We start from the raw sequence: 22488 nt of genomic DNA on the forward strand, positions 1-22488 counted from the left end.
TCAAGTTTTCTCCTTTCCACAAGGGTCAAAGAAATCAGTTTTGAAGAGAGCCGCCGGATGGGTCCCGTGGGCAGTGATGCGGTCTTCCACCTGAGCGCCTCACTGACCTGCCTCAGCGCAGCGACAAACATCTCCATGTCACGGCCTCCTGGGGCTGCCAGGGAACAGGAACAGGGCAGACTGCCACTGTCAGGTGAGACCTAAATTCCTAGGGTTTTACTGAAATTAGTATCACGGGAAGCCATTAATGACATGGTGTAAAGGGAATCAAGCAAAACACAAAGTCTACGTCCACTCCACGTATGGACAAAGGCAGGAAGGGGCGAACCACAAAGTTTTGTTTTGGGGGTTCTAGTATCGTTTTTCCTAACAACAGAAAGAGCTGGGATGTAAAATAATAAAGCAACTCGAGGAAAGGAAACCATGTGATGTTGGGAATATTGAAGGTGCTGATGATCTTTCAGAAAGCAATCTTCAAGAACAAGACAAATACATTGATAACTCCATTTTCAAACCGTGAAGTACTATAAATAGAAAGAAAAGCTTTCCTGAGGAACACTGGGTGAAAAGTCAAGAAGGTGCCTAGGCCTTCTCAGAGGATCGTCTCGCCTTGTGAGGGCCGGCTTCATGGCTGGAGACGCTCAACGAACCTCGACAGAGCTCAGTGGTTTGTTAAACACACACAAACATCTTCATAGAAGAAGAAGACTTTATTTAACAGGAGGAGACCTGACTTGACTGTTGTTTTACTACAATTTCCTAGTGGGCATTCATCATCTTCACTCGGAATATTCCTGATATTTTTGAGGAAACTCTGGGAATTGCGCCAGATTTTCTTATTCTAAATTATCCATTAATGTCTAATTTAAATAAACAAAACATAAAGAAGGTGCAAAATTCAAATGTCTTACTGCCAAAAGTGTCTTAGAAAAAAAATATATCAGGTTAAAAACCTTGATAAAAGGATCCTACATGTACATGACAAAACATACATCAACTTCCGGGAAGGCAGAATGTAAACAGTGCATTTTGGGCATGGTTCCATTATTTTTCGACTCTCGCCTTATCTTCCTTTTTTTAATTTTAAAGATTTTATTTTTAAGTAATCTCTACACCCAACGTGGGGCTCAAACTTACAGCCCCGAGGTCAAGAGTTGCCTGCTCCACCAACTGAGCCAGCCAGGTGCCCCCTTATCCTTTTTGAAAGACATGTCCATTTCAGGCTTTGTTCTGTCTTTGCAGAGTAAGACTGGTACCGACTGAGAAAACGAGAGCTGCTTTTTACCGGACACAGAACTTTGGAGACAAACTGGGAGTGGATGTCATGAGACAACACCCTTCTGAGTACTGAGCACATTGTTACAAAGATAGTTATGGAGAGACGGGGGACACAGTCAGAATTCAACATAATGAAACCCATGTTTTAAATTAGAAACTTTTTGAAGACAAGGCCTGTGTCTATTTCTCAACAAGCATTTCAAACTACATCACAGAAACGGATTTACTCCTTTATTAGTAACACACATATTAAAGAGCAGTTACCATAGTGTCTGATGTATGAATGCTTAATGAATACTTGCTATAATTATTCTTCCCATCACTGCGGGCAACTGAAGGACTGTGGGTTTGCATTAACTTTACAAATCTGTCAGGTAACAAATAATGGGATCTTAAAAGGTGTTTATATTATTAAGACCTTGAAGGACTAACATATTCACAAACCTTCTATAGCCTACTGCAATGCATTTTTGAGAAACGGTGTTTACCTTGTGGTCCATACTGGCTCATCTGTGGACCATAAGTCCCACTTGAGTTACTCTGCTGAAAGCTACTGATTCCAGGATGCATCTGGCCTCCAGGAGAAGGATGAGGCGACATGGATGGTCCTGTCTGTTGAGGTCCATACTGAGACATCTGAGGGTTTCTTTGTGTGCCTGCCATAAAACCTAGGTGGGAAATAAATGGAAATATATAAGTGCAGGTGACAAAATGGACATGGAATTGTGTGGAAAGTGGATGGGGGAGAAGATGGGTGCTGTGAGACTCCCCTAAAGAAACATCTAAAGGTGTCTCAACCCCAAAGTGGGTCCTCTGGGCCTCCCCCAGTCCTAACTCTGAAAGCCCATTAGAGTTTCTGCGAACCCAGTGGATCATGGGCTTGAACTAGGGAAAGGAGAAGAGAGAGAAGAGGAAGCAAGCTTAACCTCTTTTGGGAGATGAGGCCCCTACAAAAAGCAACAGTAACACCCTGGCCCCCCTTACGCTGCCAGCCTTTCATTCCTGCCAGGCCAGACACGTTGTGAGCGCCCTCTCAGAGCCCCTGCGCCCGATCTCTGGGATGCATGTCTCCGGCCACCTAAACATCCTGCCCCTCTTCTCAAGGTTGGGCCAGTATCCTGCTCTCCCCTGCTCGGAACTGCTCAGAACTGCTCTGCCCCCTGATCTCCTGAGCAATGATCCTTCACCTTGACTCCTAAAGTGCTGCAGACCCATGAACCCCAGCTCATACCACCCCTTACGGGTACACTGTGAACAAGGGGTGGGTCTGGAGCAGATTCTGCTATTCCAAAACAGAACTCTGACCTCCTCCCGCAAACCTACCATGCCTGGGGTCTCCCCGTCTCTACCAATGGCACCAGCGCTCCCCCAGACGCTCCTGTCAGAATCCCCTGACTCCCGGGATTCCCTCCTCCCTCCCCTTTTTCTCCAGGTATGTGCCCATCTTGTTGCCTGCGCTTCTGGAATGTCTCGCTTCTGGAATGTCTCTCGGGCTGCTCTTCCGCTCTTCCACTCCTGCAGAAGCCTGGCCTGCTACCATCTTCCTCCCCACCCCCCCAACTCCCCTCAGCTCTCTCAGCCTCAACCACCCCCCACCCCCCACTTTGCTCCTTTCCCTTGCTTTCCACAAAGCTGCCAGAATCATCTTTCAGGAATAAAAAAGGAGATCAGAGCGTATCTTTTCTGCATGAAACCCCTCAAGGCTTCCCAGGAACCTGGGAACCAAATGCAAACCTCTGACCACGGCCTGTGGCCTCCTCCGTGGTTAAGCGTTGCCGCTCTCACTCTGACCCCATGTCCCATGGCTCCTTGCAGGTAACATCAACAAAGCATTATTCTCTCCTGCTCCCCCTCCTGAGAGTGCTCTTCCACCTGCTGATTTCTGCTCACCTCCAAGTCCCCTTCCTGGGCTGCACGCCCTGGGGCTGCACCACCCTGGCCATTTCTCACTTGAGTTTCTTCACAGCGCTTCTCATAACCTGCCATCATTTTACTGTATTTGGGACTCACTTAGCCTTCCTGTGCCCACTAAAACCTCAGCTCCGTGAGGGCAAGGATCATGTCTGTCCCACTAGTGCGTCCAAACGTGGCAGCAGGGTGTCTGGCACATGGGAGGTAACTATTTATTGAATGAATATTAAATTCCTCATGCACTCCACAGACTGCGGTGCACAGCAAAGTAGGTGCTTAGCAGGTAGTTGTCCAAATGGATAAAGAAAATACATCTTTAAATGATGCAGGATCATCATGTCAAGGTATATCCACATCATCAGTAGTTTGGGTAAATATAAGCGAGTATGTAGAATGACCCGTGGAAGACTCATGTAGACATGTAGACAGTACCCCAAATCAAGACCTGTCTCTAAGAAAAAGCTGACACCATCAAACCAGCATACTAAGGAAGGGCAGTTTGATCAACTCCCAGAAACCCAGGAGTCTGGGTTGGTGAGAGTTCTCACACGTCACGTGAAGGCTCCAGTATGCTGCCGAGTGGGGGGTGGGGGCTGGTTTATTCCAGAGAACCTAGAGCAGTCGTGGCCGAAGAGTCTCTGAGGCAGCTGGAGGGAAGATGATACCCAGATCCAAAGGCAGCTTCAACTTAGGGGGATAAATGAGGTCGGACTTTTATAAAGGCCATGGTTTATATTTCAGTTAGGAAAAAAAAAGATCTTTCAACATTGCTTCTGTCTAAAGAGTTAAGATATAAAATACAAGTAAGTAGAGCTGTTCCCTATTATCCTATTCCATTTATTTATAAAGATAAGTCTTATGAAATTGGGCTCAATTGGCAGCTCCCAGATATAAATCATCATAGAAAATGTTTGCTTTTTTAAATCCGAAAACAAACAGAAATCAGAGCACTAAAATTACTATAAATGATTGCATCTTAAGATGTTTCATGAAATATTTATCTAAGCTTTACTATAAAATTCTCAAGAGTTTCATATAGAGTCCTATTTAATAAGAAATGTGTTTAAATTCCATACAGATTGTGTGGGTTTGTCTTTCTTTCTTTTAGAGAGTGACTGCTATCTTCTTCATTAAAGAAAATAACACAGGTCCTTTTCTTAGGCATTAAATTTCACTTCAACCATGAAAGTCTTCATGCTGAAGGATTTAGAACCTCTGATGATACAGTCCATCCTTGGGTTCCTGCTGCCTCTGGGACACTTAACAAGCTTAAGGTTTGTTCAGATGAGTTCTAACAATTCTTACCTGGGCAAGTTATTTCTTTATTTTTATTTGCTCAGTCCTTAAAAATATATATGCCATGTTCCATTTGAATTATCTGACTCATCACTGGCAGAAAATCAAGTTTGTGAAAGATTCCAGAAGAGGTAGAATATTAACGCAAATTCAAATGGAATGTGTCACAGCGTCAAATGCCACAACCCAGAGACAAGGTTCTATGGGGTATGGAATCCACTCTCCTTCCACAGAAATTAAAATTGTGAAGCTATTTTTCTGTGTATTGCTTTTGCAATGGCACCACTTACAAGAGTTTTCTGAAATCTCATTTTATGTTTTTGACGAGACTGATCTCTTTCCATGTATTCCCCAAAACAATGAAAGGAGAAGGTGACGTCACTTGCCTGACTCCCTTCTGAGCTAAAATCACCTAATGGCAGTCAACTGGGAACACGGGGCCTACAGTACAGTCTTGTTTGCGTCGCTAGCTCAGCATCTTCTTGGGGAGACAGGTACGTAAAGAAACATCTTACAGTGGGCACTGACTGAACTAGCTGTGAGACCTTAGGCAAATCATAATTTATCTGAGCCTCGGTTTCCACATCTTAAAATGAAGATGAGTGGTAAGATCAACCGGAATACCATGCAAAAGTGTTTGGTGCTCTAAAATGGGATATAGAAAAGGGACTGGATGCTACTTTCCTGCTTTATGAAGTGCCACGAATATCTTTCAACTCCTGAATACCCCACCTATTCAGATGTACCTTCTAGCTAGAGTGAACAAGCTAGCTTTTATACATTTTTTAATTTAAATATGTGGAATCCATGTTACTCTAGTACTTGTGTAACTGTCTACAAATTCAAAATACGATACAAAAGTTTAGGAACATATACATACAGTTGTCTCCCTTTACCTGCGGGAGTGGGGTGGGGTGGGGAGGGGAATATGTTCCAAGACCCCCAGTGGATGCCTGGAGCTGCGGATGGTACAGCGCCCTACATATACTAGGCTTTTCCCTATGCAAACACGCCTATGATAAAATTTAATTCATAAATTGGGCACAGTAAGAGATGAACAGCAATAACTAATATAGAACAGAACAATTACAACAAGATACTGTAATAAAATCTATATGAATGTGGTCTCTCTCTCTCTCTCGACATCCTGTACCATACCCACCCTTCTTCTTTCTGGGATGATGTTAAACGATAAAATGCCCACAGGAGGAGATGAGGGTGTGAGGAGTATGACGCAGGGGTTGTGACGTAGCATTAGGCACTACTGACCGTCTAATCCTAGGTCAGAAGGAGGATCATCTGCTTCCGGAGTGTGGCTGGCTGCGGAGACTGGGAAAGTGAAAGCATGGAGGGGAGTGGGGGTGTGGAGGGAGGGACTACTGCATCCCTCTCTCTTACCACTGAGTTTCCCGCGCCAGGGGCAATGGTTTGTAATGTATCTTTTTGGAGGTGTTTTATAATTTGTGTTTGATTTTGTATTTCTCTTATGAGTAAACGGGAACATTTTGCTTAGTAGCTGTTTTTTGTTCCTTTCCTAGAACCATTTATATCATTTGCCCACCTTTCTGTTAGTCACTCTACATCCTGACTACGAGGTATTTCATCTTGCAGATACAGCTTCTATTACGCCAACAGTGATACGGCTCACCGAAGCTCTTGTATCTGCAATCCGGGGGGAATGTGGTCCTTCACTGAGATCAACAGTAGCAAGGACCACGGGCTGTCTTAGCAGGAAAGCGGTATGACCTGACTTACATTTCTTTTTTTTTTTTTTTTTTTTAAAGATTTTATTTATTTTTTTTTGACAGAGAGAGACATAGCGAGAGCAGGAACACAAGCAGGGGGAGTGGGAGAGGGAGAAGCAGGCTTCCCGCAGAGCAGGGAGCCCCATGCGGGACTCGATCCCAGGACTCTGGGATCATGACCTGAGCCGAAGGCAGACGCTTAACGACTGAGCCACCCAGGCGCCCGACCTGACTTACATTTCTGAAAGCTAATTCTGTTATAACCTGCAGCATGAAGAAAGGACTGCAGGAGACCAGTTGAGGATGCAAGTAAAGTGATCTGTAACATATAATCACAGTTACACGCTGGCTGTAATCCTACCAAAAAAGGTTTCCATTATGGACAGAACTGTATTCTCAAGAGGTTCCTGACTATTACCATAGTCTAAACAAATTGATGAAAAATTTGAAGACAAAAGTTGGCTAAAAAGGAAGCATTTCTACTTTTCATTCCCAAGATAGAAACTCTGCATGTCTATTATTTGCATCCTCATCTGTAGAACAGGGGCAATTGCATCTACTTCACAGAGATGCTGTGGGGATTAAATGAGAGAATATCGTGGGTGCCCGGAACAGCAGGCTTTCAGTAATTAGTAGTTGGTACTACTACACATTCACAAAAGAAAAGCAAGAGCGGCAGCTCGTGAGGCCGCGAGGGCACCGAGCCGGGCGGGGGGCCCTGGCCTCCCGCGTCTGCCATGCACAGAACCTGTCTGGGTGCAGTCCCGCCAGCTGTTCAATGGGGAGGAGAAGGAGGGAACACAGTCCTCACAGGGACACTTCTAGCTCTAGTTCTCAATTCTGCCTTCGGCACGTTTTTCCCTAGGAAAAATCTAATCAAGTTTGTGATTTCCATGTATATTTATTTGGGATACTTCTTGCTTTGTTTTGATTTTAACCTTTGTTTTGAATGAAATAAATGTAAAAATGTTTCCAAAAACCAAATTTCAACCAAGAATTTTCTACCTATTTATGGCGACATATTTATTTGATTGTATTTTGCTTCTTTTAGAAAGTTATTATAAAACGACAGCTTGTGACATAGTTTATGAATAGAAAAACTGACAGCTGAGAGAATAAAGCTGCTTTTTAAAAAAGGTGTGAAGTTTCGCTGGTTACAAGCCATCTGAATTTAGAAAACCAAACTTTCTAGTAAGGGAAATTTAGAAAGTACAAAATTCATTTCTTATATATTATGAAAGTATATTTTATTACTGGGTGTATTATGGAATTGTATGCCCCAAGTAAGTATCTAATGTGGGGAAATACAAATTTTGGATTATAAATGAGATAATTATTATTTACATTATACAAAGTACTTATTGAAAAATCATAGAAACTGCCTATGAAAATATCCCTTATATATTTCATCCGTACTATAAATCCACAGGTCTATATAAATGAATTTGCTATTTGAGTCCTTCACTACATGTGTATACAGACACACACACTTGTACTACCACGTTCCAAATGAACAGGTGCACTTCTGATATGAAACATCAGAGCTGCCCTTTGGTGGGGGGGACAGAGAGGGAAAGCTACACCCTCAGAGCAAAGGAAACACGCCGCATCTGTTTGCAATCATGAGACGTGGGTCAGGAGCTGCCTCTACGACCCACCGTGTGGACCCACGGGCTCGCTTGTGTGTAACCACACCACCTTCCTTCCCCCCTTCCAGGATCATTCTGAGAGTGAAATAAGGAAAGCATATGCAGAAGTGCTTTTCTAAACCGAAAGGCACCATGAAGACACCAGACAAAAGCATGACTGTCACCTTTGCAGTGATGCCGCGAGCCCTTCCTTCCCCGTGCAAGCTCGGATCTCAGCGATCACACTGGGGACTCAACACAACAGCCTGACACACACCTTCTCCCAGCGAGCTCCAATTCTACTCTGACACTCACGGAAGGTGGGGAGGATGAGAGAGCACTGAGAAAAAGGACACGATATGATCCTTGTCTTAGAAGGACTTAAAACCTATCACGCAGGGAACGATGACCAAGGGAGCTGATGAAGCCACGGAACCCGGGGGCGGGCAGCACCAGCCCTCACGACGTCCTGCCCCCTCGCCCACCAACATCCATGTCCACGCCCCAACCTCCTGCGTTTTGCTCTCAGCAGAAGGGGATCTTTCACTCATACGCAAGGCCCGCGCCTTCACTTCTGCTCTGAATCCCGTCCTTCCTCATCTCTCCAGGGATTTGTCGATCGTGTTTGTTCAAAAACTAGTCCCTGACTCTTGATTGCTTAACAGAATGAAGTCCAAACTTATTAGGCCAGCACACAAGTCTTTCCAAATTTGGCCTGACCTATTTCTCCAGCTCCATCATAGCGTCCCCACTCGGTTTTGATCGGTCAGACACTTTTTTCTCCCCGTAGGCACCAGGTTGCTTTAGACCGGCAAGCCTTGGCATGTCCCTTCACTTAATAAATGTTTATTGACTACTTCTCATGTGCCAGACAATGTTGCCACTCACTGTCAATAACAGTTGACATTTAATGAACATATATTACATGCTAATAGCTTAGTTCTTTATTAGCTCATTTAAACTTCAAAACAACTATGAAGACCCTGAGGCTCACAAAGTATTAAAACATTGCTAACCACAATCCATAGGGGAGAAACAGATTTTATGTCACGATCCAGTGTGTGTAGGTGAGCCTATGTTTATATACTCACAGGCAGGTTCACATGCACACTGCTTCACAAAACAATTTCCACCCTTATTATGTGAAATGCACTCTGCTATTTAAATTTTTTTTTTTCAATTAAAAACTCACTAATGGGAGGCACGGTTTGAAAACAAAATGCTAGACCGTGTCCTCTGGTGAGTATGCGGTTTTCATAGTGTGTCCCACAGTGTGTCCACCAGGCCGTTCGCCTCCGCGTAGCGCACGGACTCCAGTCCTTCCCAGCCCCACTCCTGCTGTCTTCCACGGCACTCCTCGGCCTTCGTAGGCTCAGAAAGCACCATGAGGCACAGTAGCTACCTCACTGCCAAATTACAGGCTCACGTGCCTGCTTCTGCCCAAACAGCCGCCTGCTGCAGCCCACAAACCCATTCTCCCCGCATCTGCTTCTTCGGGACCAGGCGAGGGGCCGGGCACAGAACTGGCACCAAATACGTGTTTTTAATGAGTAAGAAAACACGTTCATTCCGAGCCCATTTACTTTTGCTTTACAAAAAGACCTTCATAAACATGGTGGCCTGGCTCCTCAATTCACGGTATAGTTGAAGAACTGTTTCTAGGGAAAGGAAGACGGCTTTTCAAGGAAGGCACAATTGACAGCTCAAATCCCAACAAGCAGAAAGCATGGCTGTTTCTGTCCCCTAAATATCTGCCAAATGCATCCACTTGGTCCATCTCCACTGTCACTGCAAAGTGACACTCATAGTTAGGGGACTTCAGGCCAGTTAGTTAATAGTTAAGCCTGTTTCCTTTTCTGCAACATGCAGATGACAAGCGAGCCTACATTCCTAAGATTAAATGAGAAAATGTTATGAACACCACGCAGCTCGGGGCCTGCACACAGGGCAAAGGCTCCCTAAGTGATAGCTGTTATTATTCATATTATTTTAAAGACAACCCACCATTTATTTCCTGTTGGAATGACGCCCAAGTTTCCGAACTAGCTTCCCTTTGCCAGGCTCCCCTACAAACCATCCGTCACAGTGAAGCCAAAAAGTGCTGCAAGTCCCTGGACCGTGGTGAATTCACTGAGGTGACAAATGCCATACCCTGTGAGGCTCCGGGCAAACAGCCTGCTGCCCTTCCCCAGGTAGCGCACGCTGTGTCGTCGTCTGGGCCTGCCTGCTCTACACCTCCTCCAACAGAGCCAGTCACAGCTGATGGGTAGCTTGCCTCACCCAGTTGACTATCCAGAAAGCATTGCCCTTTTCCAGAGAGCTAGTTCCAGAAATAATTGGCCGGCCATGTTATTTGGCTCAGAAAAGCTAAGCTTGTCAGTTTCAGGCCACGCAACCAATAGCTACAATACTGATTAGCTCTGAGCGGCATAAGACTCAGCGTACAACCTTCCTGATCTGGCAGATTCCCCAGTTTGCCCACTGAAACGAGAGAGAGAGAGAGAAAGATACAGAGAGACAGAGAGAAATATCAAGATTCCTGTCAAGTGCCTGAATTGACTATTAAGGTAAAGAGCAAGGATCTTGACTTTTGTTGACCATTGGTTTATAAGGACCTATGACTAATGACTAGCTTGATAATCATTTATGCAATGGATGAATCAACCCATTAGGTTTGTGTGTGGTGCACATGCACGCGTGGGGGAGGGGTAGTTAAAGACGACAATTCTCTTTCTACTTATAAGAAAGACCACCTGAGACCTTGGGCCAGAAGGGAGAAGTGCTTGCCCTTTGGCTGGGGCCCTGTCATGGAGTTCTGGAGCTCATGTGAGAAAAGCCTAATCTTAGCCAGGCTTGTTTCCACCACCTAGTAAGATGCTAATAACTTGCCCTAACGTGTATTCCAAAGGCACACTCTGTTAGTTTAGATATTTAATTACAATTTGATAATTTTTTGGTTGCTATATTCTATGTAACCAATCAATAGCTAAAGATGGGAATGGAGGGAGGGTTGCCAGAATCTTACCTGGACTCACTCAGTCTGCACGTTAAGGACTATTTTCTTTAGTGTCATTCTTCTACAGATATTTGTATTAGTATCAATGGAAAATTCAAGACAAACAATCTATTCTTATTACATGGCACTGTCAGTAATGTTAAGTTTAGGAAAAATGCTACTGATCTCCGTAATAGAGACCCATATTAGAGACTAAGCCAAAGAGACATTTTTCCTTTCTCAATTAAAAAAAAAAAAAAATTCCCCTTGTTGTCATCTTAGAAAATTGGTCTAATCGAGAATTAGCATTTCTAAAATCTTTCTTTTTATTACTATTAGATTAAGTGAGTTTTTAGGACCTTTCAAATATTTTCTTCAGCACTGTAGTATTTGTGGTTTATTAAGTGGATATTTTTTCTGGTTTTAAAAAAAGTTATATAATTCTCTTATTTGGAAAAAAGAAATTGTTTTATAGGAAAGATCCAGTGTTACTATCTAAACCTTAGCATATTAAAAGAAATTAAACTGATTTGCACAACCATTATAAACGAATCACATTTTCCACATAAGAGATGAACATAGACTATTTTTTATGCTGCAGGAATGAGGAAAAACTCTTCATTGGATAAGACAGAGATACCTTTAGGAGGACTTCAAAAATTCTCAAAAATAGAATGAAATTATATTTAAGATAAAAAGTAAAGTGGCCAGAAGACATATTTGGGGGAGATGAGATAGAAGAAAATACAGTGGAAAGCTTTGCGAATCCAAATAGGCAATGGCAGGTTGTCCCAACTCCAGAACAGTCACTGACAGGGGAAAGGGTCATCTAATGGAAGTGTATCCCTAAGTCGAAGGGTGTACAAACCTGATTTAGAAACAAGGTCAAAGACATAGTCAAGGAAAAATGGGAAATTTCAGGTTATTAAATTGGAAAGCATCTTAACGTGGATCTAAGCCTCCAAACATACATCCTCTTCCTCTTCAGGCAGCCCAACAAATTCTACAACTGTATGGGACTTTTAAATCCTGTTGGAAAACACTGAGGCAAACACAAAGCCCAAACCACAGTTCATCCTGTGCATGAAAGAGAAAATAGCAAAGGAAGAGCAAGAGTGCCCAGGCTAATGCAGGGGAGCAAGAGAGCACAGGACCAATTACACAAAAATGTCATTTCTTCATCAGAGGTGCCTCTGGAAAGCTCTAGCACCGTCAGGACACCAGCAAAGCACCAAGGTTCTATGAGCCACTGGAAAGCAAAGCACGTTTTTCCTTTGGCACATGGACAATTTGTTTTCACGTTGGCATCTGTTAAAAATTCACAGAACTGCCTTGTTTCTTCAAGCCAGTTCAATAAAAGATGTTTCCCCACATGTGTGAAATAATGGTCACACGCTGTACCACCTAAGCAGAGAGTCTCCCGACTGTAAAGACAGAGCGATTTCTCATCCCAAATAGGTGTCAGATTCCCATTTGGGGAGAAAAATAGATTTTAAAGAATATTCTTGTTACATTTTAATATCTCCAGTGTTTATTTGCCTGCCTGCTTCTCTTCACAACATGAACTGCTTAGAGGAAGACAAAAACTAATGACCCGTTCAAGGCTGTAACCCAGGCCCCCCAGCGCTCTCCCAGCTGTGCTATCAGGTTAACTGGCAGAATCGCTCCCTCTTCCTTTCCTGCCACTGCAGCGCCCTATAACGCAGGGGCACAGACATGAGCATCTAAGCTCTCCCCATCCACCCCCACAGAACCCTCTCGGCTACTGACATCATCTATCACTGGGCAAATGAGAGTCCGGGGAAGGATCAGACTGATTACCCAGATGGTAGATGGCGGCAAAATACCCAGCCTTTCCTTACACAAATCTTTCGAGTATTAGTTGCAAAAGTCCGCTTCGGTGCAGAGAGCAAAGACAATTTTATGTGTGTTACTATGTGCTGGAAGCAGTAAAGAAACTGCTTTTCAAGGCTTTCACAACCAGGTCTCCCCTGAATCATTTGTGCCTGATGCTTATGTTTATTATTAGTATTTGCACAGGGCTTCACAATTTATTTTATTTTATTTTTGGAGAGGGAGAGAGAGGATCTTAAGTAGGCTCCATGCCCAGCACGGAGCCCAACCTCATGACCCTGAAATTATGATCTGAGCCGAAATCAAGAGTCGGACACTCAACCGACTGAGCCACCCAGGCGCCCAGGGCTTCCCAATTTATAACCTTTGGATACAAGGTTGCATTTGATCCATGCAATAAATCCAAAGGACACTGATCCTCACTTTATATATGAGGAAGCAGAGATTTAACTGTCCAAGGTCACAAAACTAGTTAAGTGGTAAAGCCTGCACCTAAACCCAGGTTTTTTGCTTTCAAACTCCCTGAAGATTAAAATGAGAAAAAGCATGTACTACACAGGCATGCAGGTAGGAGACTGAACAGGGCCAGTGGTCCTTACCATCGGTCCCAGAGCTCTGGTCACGGAGAATTCCGCTGATAATCCTGGCAATGGGTGAGCACAGCCAGGCTCACTGGGACGGTGCCTGGCTGTGGGAGCACCACTGCGGCAGGTGATGCTTCCTTCATTTGTTCGTGTAGCAAATATGGACTCAAAGACCTACCAGGTGCCAGGCTATGGAGGGCCCGAAGGATCAGTAAAGATGGGCAAGGGAGGGGCATGCCAGGGTGGGGTTGGGGTCAAGATGTGGGTAGCAAAAATGACGGAGAGAAGAGTTTATATAAAGATCTTAAAAGAGGTTCGGTTGGCTGGAGATGAGAGGCAGCGGGGTGATGAGAGGTAAGGCCAGAAAGGGAGGCTGGCATGGGGTAAGAAACAGCCTCATAAACAAGCACCTCAGTGCAGCCTTCCTCCAAGGCAAAGGGGGGCTCCTGGGCTGCAGGGAATCACATAATCCAACCAGCCACCTGGAAAAGACCATTCCAGACTCAGCATGGAAAGGTGACTGAAAGGGAACACAGCTGAGACAGGAAGAAGAGCTGGGAGGTTGCTGAAGGTACCCGGGGAGCGGGGGTGCCTGGAGCAGGGCAGTGACAGCGGACACCAAGAAGAGGGGATGCATGGAATACACTGCAGGGGTAGAGTTCACGGAACATGATGACTAGTGGGGGGCAGATGGGAGAGAAAAAGGCGTCAAGGATGCCTTCTAGCTTTCTGGCTTGGCAAACTAGGCAGACAATGGTCCTTCCCTGATGTACAGACCCATAAGGCACAGGAGAAAACACGTTATTATAAATAAGTGCATGTAATACACAATGTGGAATTTACCTAAGATCCAGATGTTCTCAAATACTTTCAGTGAAGAATAATGAGCCAATTACAAATGAGGTTAACTATTAAAAGCAAGATTTAATTGGCAATTCGAAAAAATTACTGCATATAGCAAGAGTGACAAAACCATGCACCTTTGAAAATATTCTAAAATTTCGACTGACGATTCCTCAGTGAATATAATGGACTTTTATTGTATGTGATATTTGTTTTCCCAGCTTTTTGGTGAGCAGATCTCTGGATAGCGGACTTAAGAGGAATGGAAGGATAACCCTGATACAAGCCCTATGCTGTTATTTCCTTCACTAGGCTAGCATTGGCTGGGTCTACAATCCAGCCCAGAGGCAGAGCTCTGGGGCTGAGGAAATTACAAACAGCTTCCTAGATACTCTCTCTTGTATATGACCTCCCATTTGACTTTATTTTCGTCTGTCATGGATTATAAAAAAAGGAGTCCTCAATTAAGAGCGGAGGCTGAATTAATTGCATCTGGGGGTGGGGGCAGACGATCGCTAATGCTTTAACACGTTGATCTACTAGACTTACACAGCAAGACATTTGGAAAGTGATACATTTTCTCTTTTTGATAATAGCCTTGTGCTGAAAGGCAGCACCATTTTATGTTTGGTGCGCTCACAAATGGTAAGAACACCTTTATATATCAAGGGTAATTAGAAAGGTCAAGTAAGAGAACACTTTCTGATAACCAACATACCCCATGAAAACATTTCAGAATGTACAGATTTACTGTCATATTAAAACTGAGAATCCAAAAGAAAGAGGAACAAATAGTTTCTGTGGTTCGCAGAAACAGAAAAAAAAAAAACTTCAATCCTACTTCCAACTCCTTAGCAATCATCTTGGTGGTCTCCATTTTTGAGCTAACTTGTTAATCTGTTCTCGAAAATTAAGAAGTTAGGTCAATTAAGATATTCAAAATCATTAAAAAAAATTCAAAACTAATTGTGATCTAAATATTGCCATAAATCCAGCTAATAGCATTAAAAACTTCTCAAAATTTTTACTTATTTCCATTTAAATATTCCTAAGATATAAAGAGCCTGGTTCGGGTAAGGTGGGGGGGGGTGGAGTGGCCTCTGGACAACTCATTTAATGCCAGGCTGCAGGTGGGAAGACTCCAGCTCAGCCTGATGTCATGTCTGTAAGTTATAGAAATACGTCCAGGAAGGATGGGTAGCAGAAGTGGCAGCTTTCATCTGGTGCAAGATCAAAATGCCCACCATGTCTTAAGAGAGGGAAACAGCCTACACCACAGCAAATGACCTATCATGGTAAAATTGAGACAATATTCTTAAATTAAAATTTAAGAACACAAAATATTTTGTTCTTTGGTTGTTCTGTGCTCTGAAACCATTTGAAACTTCCGAATTGGTGTGAAGGCTGCATTATTTTGTGTTGTCCAGCTCAAACTTGGTTGAACATCTACTATACATGAGGCTCTGTTGTAGACATAGAAATACAGAGTCTAAAAAAGATTCAGTTCTGGCCCTCAAGAGCTCGGTCTAATTTATAGTAAAAGACTCGATTTATTTTAAGAGCTTTCTTTTCTTGCCCTTGGCATTAAAAGTAAGAAAGATTTGCCCTAAGCAAATAGAATGTGCCTAGAAATTTGATGAGGAATTCTGTTTGGACTTCAGAAAGAAGATAAAATATACCACCAAGCAGTGAGAATAAAATTATACCAAGTCAGTTAACATTTGGGATTAATAACAAAAGAAAAAATAGGAGAAAAATGAAGATGTAGTCTATTCAGTCTACACAAAATAGGTACATTCGAAACCTCATACTTGTGACGTATACAAATTCTGATTCACCTTTTCAGGGTGGGCACACAAGAAAAACATCTAAATGTCCAATCCCACCTCTGTGCTACACACCTTTTCTGGATAATGGCACTCTTTATATTCATAAACATGGAGTTACTGATAAATATCATTGTGAAGATCAGATTCCGAAGACCGGAATCTTGGGACTCTCTAGTCAGCGCGTTCAAGAACGGAGTTTGGCTGGATTTTGTTATTTTCTCCTTGTCTACTGCCTTGTGTACTACAGAGTAAACCCACCACTCGTCTAGCTTGTCTAATCTGCTGCCACTGGTAACAGAGAAAGCCAGTTCTCCATCAGGTATAGTAAGCCTGTGCGTTTTGACTACAACTCTGTTTAAATAGTAAAGAGAGAAGAAAGGTTGTCATGTAGATGGACAAGAATGAAGGTGGGTGGGGGGGAGGGTGCTATTCAGTAATTCTGGAAGATTTCACCCAGGATACCTTCCGTGCAGATCTGACGGTCACAGAATGGTGCCAAAGAGCCTCCTCCAGCAACAGAATACATTTCCTAGCACATCACAGTCCTGCAGAAGCGTCAACTCTGCTTGCAATCCGTGTCCAAAAGGGAAAGTTCGTAGTGGCTCTGCTTTCAGCATATCTCAAGGACTAATTAAATCCTCATTACTACCTTCTAATTATTCAAATGCTATGGGATTACACTAAGGTCCCTGCTGACCTCCCAGATGAAAAGGGTTAAATCACCTACGCTGATTCTGAGAATCCAGATCTAGTTCAGACCTTCAGAAAACCACCAGCATTACCATGAATATTTAACTAGACACCACTGTGAAAATTAAAAGGGAATTCAATTAAAAGGTTTTCAAAAAATTAATTCTGACCTCTCTACATCTGTCCAAATAAATAAGCCTTCTTGAAACGTTTTCACCTAATTGCTAATCCAATAACTAGAAGGGCATTTGCTAGTTTCATTAAGCTTAACATTTTATGGGGGTTAAAAATGCAATCATTTTAATGTTAATAATAATTATACTTATTTATCTACTCAGATGACTGAGTAGATATTCCCTCCAAGCCCTCTTGGAAAACAGGGCAACACATTATGAAGCCATTTCCTATTGCCCTCTTCAAATTTTAAGATATACAAGCTGAAGATTATACAAGAAGGATAAAACTAACCTAAACTTGTTAGCTAAGATTTTCTCGTAACATTTATTTTAGGTTTTTTTAGCATTATCTGGATGCTTTCTCCAATGCCTTGGGTGGCATAATTTATACTGCTTGATTTTTTGGTGAAGGGCTTTAACAGCAACTCTTCATTTTGTTATGTGAGGACTACAGAGAGAGGATTTAAGATAAAACCCAGTGACGAATGTGTTACAGAAGACTAAACTGAAGTTTTGACCTTTCGTCTTTTAAACTTACATCAATAATGAAGCAGTTAAGACCAAAGAATTTGAACTCATTTTCTTTATTCAGTTAGTAGGAGGTTCTAGCACCACATGAGGGGCAAAGAGGAGAGCGCTAAGCCAGGTGCTGTACGGGAGAGCATATCAGAGTGTAGGGACAGCACTATAGGACAGAAAAGAGGCCAATAAATACCTAAAATGTTTCCCTTTCTTTGTACCTGGGGACACTGGCCATATCCATATTGCCTTGCAAACATAGCTTTTGTAGATGGAAAATATAAAACTGCAGAAACTCAGTTATGTTTGCATACATACAATGTGGGGAAATGGATTTGTGACTGATGACCTTAGACAGACTTGACCCCAGACCCACCAGATCGGAGGGCACTGTAGGCTGCTGGGAACCTGGGCAGCATACCGACTCTGCACCTGACTCAGCAACCAGCTCTGGGAAGAGGACATGGCCTTGCAGATACAAATGTGGTTCAGATCCCAGGACAGCTTGAGGTTTGCAAAATTCTCAAGAGAGAACAGAGTTTATTAATACATGTTCTTCCTGAACAGGAATCCAAGGACCAAGTAGGAAGGAATGATGGCAGGGCAAGAGTTCAGCTTCCTGAGCCTGGGGGGAGCCAGGCTTCCGAGTAGCGTTAACAGTCCTGCTGTCTTTCATGAGGACTCTGGGGAATACCCAGAAAACCACACCACCAAACAAGTAGGCTGCATCTCTTCTTTGTGCCATTGTCTCCAGGCAAGTATGTTTCTAGATTCTTTCCTATTAGAGAAAATCTATTCTCTGTAGATTTTTATTTTTTTAAAGATTTTATTTATTCACTTGAGACACAGAGATAGAGAGCGAAAGACAGAGAGCGCATGAGCAGGGGGAGAGGCAGAGGGAGAGGGAGAAGCAGGCTCCCCGCTGAGCCAAGAGCCCGACGTGGGCCTCGATCCCAGGACCCTGGGATCATGACCTGAGCTGAAGGCAGATGCTTAACCATCTGAGCCACCCAGGCACGTCCCCCCGTAGATACATTAAAGATGTGTGTAACTGGAATCTTACTCTCTTATCTTAATCTTATTAAAACAAAATAAGTGTAAAAGGAATTGCTCAACTTGTTATTTTAGTACTCAGCAGCACGGGAGCTATGTTCTTGTCTATCAAGGTCCATGGTTTCTAAGAGAGAATTTTTTTTTTTTTTTGAAGATGCTAACTCATCAGCATACTTTTTTCCTCTCTGTTTCTTTCCTCACTTCCCTCAGTAGGGGCAGGGGGATGTATCAATTGTAAAGGCATACATGAAGCTAAATTACTTTCCAATACATGGGGAATTTTCAACACCGGGGAATGTTCTAGCAAGCGTTTTCTCAAACCTACTTTGTACTGTATATACTGTGGGTACACGCCCAGTGATGATGCAACAGACAAGAAAAATGCTATATTCTACCAAAGCATTATAATGACTGTGTCATTTGTCACTAAAATACCTGATCAAATATCATTAGGAATTAACATTTCTTCCTAGATTTTAACAAATAACAAAGCCATCAAAAAAAAAAAAATCTTTGCTATCCAATTTTCGAAGAAATTTAACTCACGCATGGCAAAGTATCATTTTTTTTTTTTTTAAAGATTTTACTTATTTGAGAGAGAGAGAGAGAAAGAACAAGCAGGGGGAGGGGTAGAAGGAGAGGGAGAAGCAGACTCCCTGCTGAGCAGAGAGCCTGACACGGGGCTCGATCCCAGGACCCCAGGATCATGACCTGGGCCAAAGGCAGATGCTTAACCGACTGAGCCACCCAGGCTCCCCATGGCAAAGCATCATTTACTAGCTATTTGGAAATACAAAGTTTTCCCGTTTAGGGGGCTGTCCATCCAAAAAAGGCACATAAGGGATGCACATAACATCTTTAGCAGCCTTTCAGAGAAAGTTTGGGGAACGTATTCATAAAAATCAATTCAGATTTAGCAAATTATAAAATTTATATTTGCTATTCGAAGGAAATGGACATTATAACTACCCAGATTGTTATGTATCCATTAGCAGTTACCAAAACCACACTATATACAATGAAGATGGAAAAAAAATAACATATCTACACAATGGTTTTTACATAGTGACACCAGAAGAAAAGTCTAGATTTTGCTTGCTAATGTATTTGTTTAAGTTAAAAGTTTTTTTTTAAGATTTATTTATTTATTTTCAGGAGGGAGGGGCAAAGGGAGAGTGAAAGAGAGTCCTAAGAAGACTCCACACTGGGCGCAGAGCCCGACGTGGGGCTTGATCTCAGGACCCTGAGATCACCACCTGAGCCAAAACCAAGAGTTGGATGCTTAACTGACTGCACCACCAGGCGCCTGTTTAAGTTAAAAGTTTAATTTAACTATGTTTTCTCACTGTGTCAGCATGGGTCACATTTGGCTTTTTACATTTTCAAATTTCTTAAACACATATTAGTTGGAAGAGGTCGGGGGCCACGTTGCTGGACGATCTGGAAGGGGTTTCTCTCTTTTAATTCTTAGCAATAAAGGTTAGAATTGTAGTACTTCCAAATAAAGAACCTCTTACCCTCAGATGCTTGCCGAAGAAGTGGACTCCCCCAGTGGGAATGGTGTTACAGGGTTGTGGTGAGGGTTAAAGGAAATGGCAAATGTCTTCATCTTAGCTCTGGCTCTGGCCTGAGCAGGTTTCCAGTGCAGGAGAATGTCTCTCATCCTTTATTTTCTCCATCTCCCTGACCTGGCAACACAACATAGGTGCAACCCAAGGCCAAGTAAAGGAGTTTGGAGAGAACTCCCCCTTGCGTGGTGCCAGTATGCTCTCCGTGAACTTCCAGATGACCAGAGACCCGAGGAGTTAATACAGAAAAAGGATGTGAGGTACGAGACTGGTTCACAGGAGGATACAGTGGAACGTTGAAAGAAACAAATGCACATACCACACAATTATCAGAACATATTATAGTATCATTAAGGCAGTGGTTCTCAAAGTATGGTCCTCAGATCAGCAGCATCAGCAATAGCTGGGAACTTGTCCAAAATGCAGATTTTAAGTGGCCCACCACAAGCCTACTGAGTCAGAAATCTGGGGCTGTGTGTGGCCCAGAAATCTCTTTTAACCAGTTCTCCAGGTAATTCTTATACACCCTGTAGTTTGAAAACCATTAACTATCCCATTATTAAGACATACTGTAGTATCTCAATAAGGGAATTAATGTGTTAGCTATACATTAAACTATAATTAAAAAGTTAAATATGTAGCGGTATCAGGAAATAAAAATTTCATTTTATTCCTACTAAATATTCATTTTAACACAATTGATACGTAGCTAGGACTAATCCATCTTCTGATTGGCATTACTTTCTAAAGCATGAGGTGCTGAGTTATTAAACATGTAAAATAACTGAAACCTTTCAATTCCAATTAGAAGCAAATCATCATCTGTACAACTCATACAGGCATAATTATAAACGTGAGGGGTCGGGAACCTTTAAATAGCAGCTACCAAGCTAGCCACTTCTGTCTTCTGGATGCGCATGAGGGAGAGCGCAAGTGACACGCTTCACGTGCTCCCACTGGCTCACAGGCGGGGGAAGTGAGTTGGCACAGCACCACATGGTGTGGTAGGTGTGGTAGGCGTGTAAACCCTGGTCTACACTAGTCTGGATGGAAATCACCACCAACAAAAGCAGCTTTACTACAGAAGGAGAGAAAGTAGACAGACATAAACAAATGAGAGCCAAAGGCCGCAACCAAGGCAATAATATGTGGGGTGAATGTGCACAACTGAGCTAAAGATCAAAGAGTCTGCAGATGTGGGACAACCCACATGTCCAAGGGCTTCAGGAAAAGCCCGTGTTCTTTTTTCTGGCTCTGGCCCTAACTATCCTCTGACAACGAGGAAGTCCTATGGATGCTCTCTGGTCCTCAGTTTCTTTAGTTGTAAGTTGAGGTGATGGGACTCTACAATCTCTCGGGTTGGCTCTAGTTCTAAGATACTACAATTGTATAATACAAGGTCTTACTCTGTGTTTACATCTTTACTGTTTAAGTATCCTGGGATAAATAATTGATCAAAACAGTTAAACATACACACACTCTTAACATTTTACTTCATTTGGACTGATATCCAAATCGCATCATTAACAGTCACTTTTACTCGGCTAGATCAACTGTCAGGCTATAGTCATGTATAAACTATGCTTCATGGGTGCTATGTGGACCTATATATTCTTTGGGTCTTGAACTGTGCTTGGTCAAACTTCACCTAATCTGCAAGAAAGCATCCTTCTCTTCCATATTTGTTGTACGTATGTTCTTATTTTGTTCATCTGATGAAGAAACATTATCTATAAGGAGATGCAAAGATGACCAAATTCATGTAAGTCTTATATACTCAAAACACAAAGATATATAAGATATGAACTGAAGACTGACCTCTTTCCTGTGGCATTGGTGACTGGCTCAAGGCAGGATGGGAACTGGATTCTGACTGGCTCCCAGGTGGCTGAGGAGGCATCTGACTGCCTGGAAAACACAGGAAGGGAAGCGGGGATGGGGAGCCCTCTACATTAATATTGCAATTGTGCAAAAACCAAGACACAGTTACATTTATTTAATTTAACGATTACAGAAGGTACGGTCCCATATTGAAAGAGACAGGGCTCAAAAAGTGGGCTACATTGCCCCTTTCTAGTAAAACGAAGAAGAAACATGGATAATCATTATTCAGCAAATGACCTCCTGAGAAGTTTCATTTCTTACTGAAGGAGTTCCCAAACTCACAAATAAATTAGCAGCAGAGATCTGACATATACTTTAACGCACTTAACAAAATCCAAGGCTAATGAACTAAACTCCTCCTCCTGAGTTTGAACTAGTTTCCAAGTGGCCAGGCATGCAGAGTGGCCAACAGTTTTTCGTTGGTAAATATTTATTCAATGTAGAAATAGCGACCAATTTCTAAAACAATCTTTATAATTAATCAGAGATTTAACATAAACACAGAAGACCTTCGTGAAAAAACATAAAACATACTACTATAAAATGTAGTATATATTAGCATCAAAGAGGGAAGTATTCTGCAACTTTTTTGATCTTTATTGCTAATAAAGCAACAGCACCTATTAACATCTATT

At 42.6% G+C, this 22488-nt stretch overlaps 1 protein-coding gene across 6 annotated transcripts in view; it reads right to left on the reverse strand.

Moving 5' to 3' along the window:
- ARID1B (AT-rich interaction domain 1B) overlaps positions 1-22488 on the reverse strand; it is a 440882-nt gene that overhangs the window by 75157 nt on the left and 343237 nt on the right. For 4 of the 6 annotated variants that reach the window (XM_032407588.1, XM_032407586.1, XM_032407587.1 and 1 more), the window contains exons 7-8: positions 21788-21877; positions 1767-1946 (exon numbers count right to left, since the gene is read on the reverse strand). In XM_032407588.1, the coding sequence (XP_032263479.1) occupies positions 1767-1946; positions 21788-21877 (270 nt within the window). The remainder of the gene's footprint in view (positions 1-1766; positions 1947-21787; positions 21878-22488) is intronic. The other 2 variants (XM_032407585.1, XM_032407584.1) reach the window with 1 other exon arrangement.

This window comes from Phoca vitulina, unplaced genomic scaffold (genome assembly GCF_004348235.1).
Source record: "Phoca vitulina isolate PV1807 unplaced genomic scaffold, GSC_HSeal_1.0 scaffold9, whole genome shotgun sequence".
Lineage (NCBI taxonomy): Eukaryota > Metazoa > Chordata > Mammalia > Carnivora > Phocidae > Phoca > Phoca vitulina.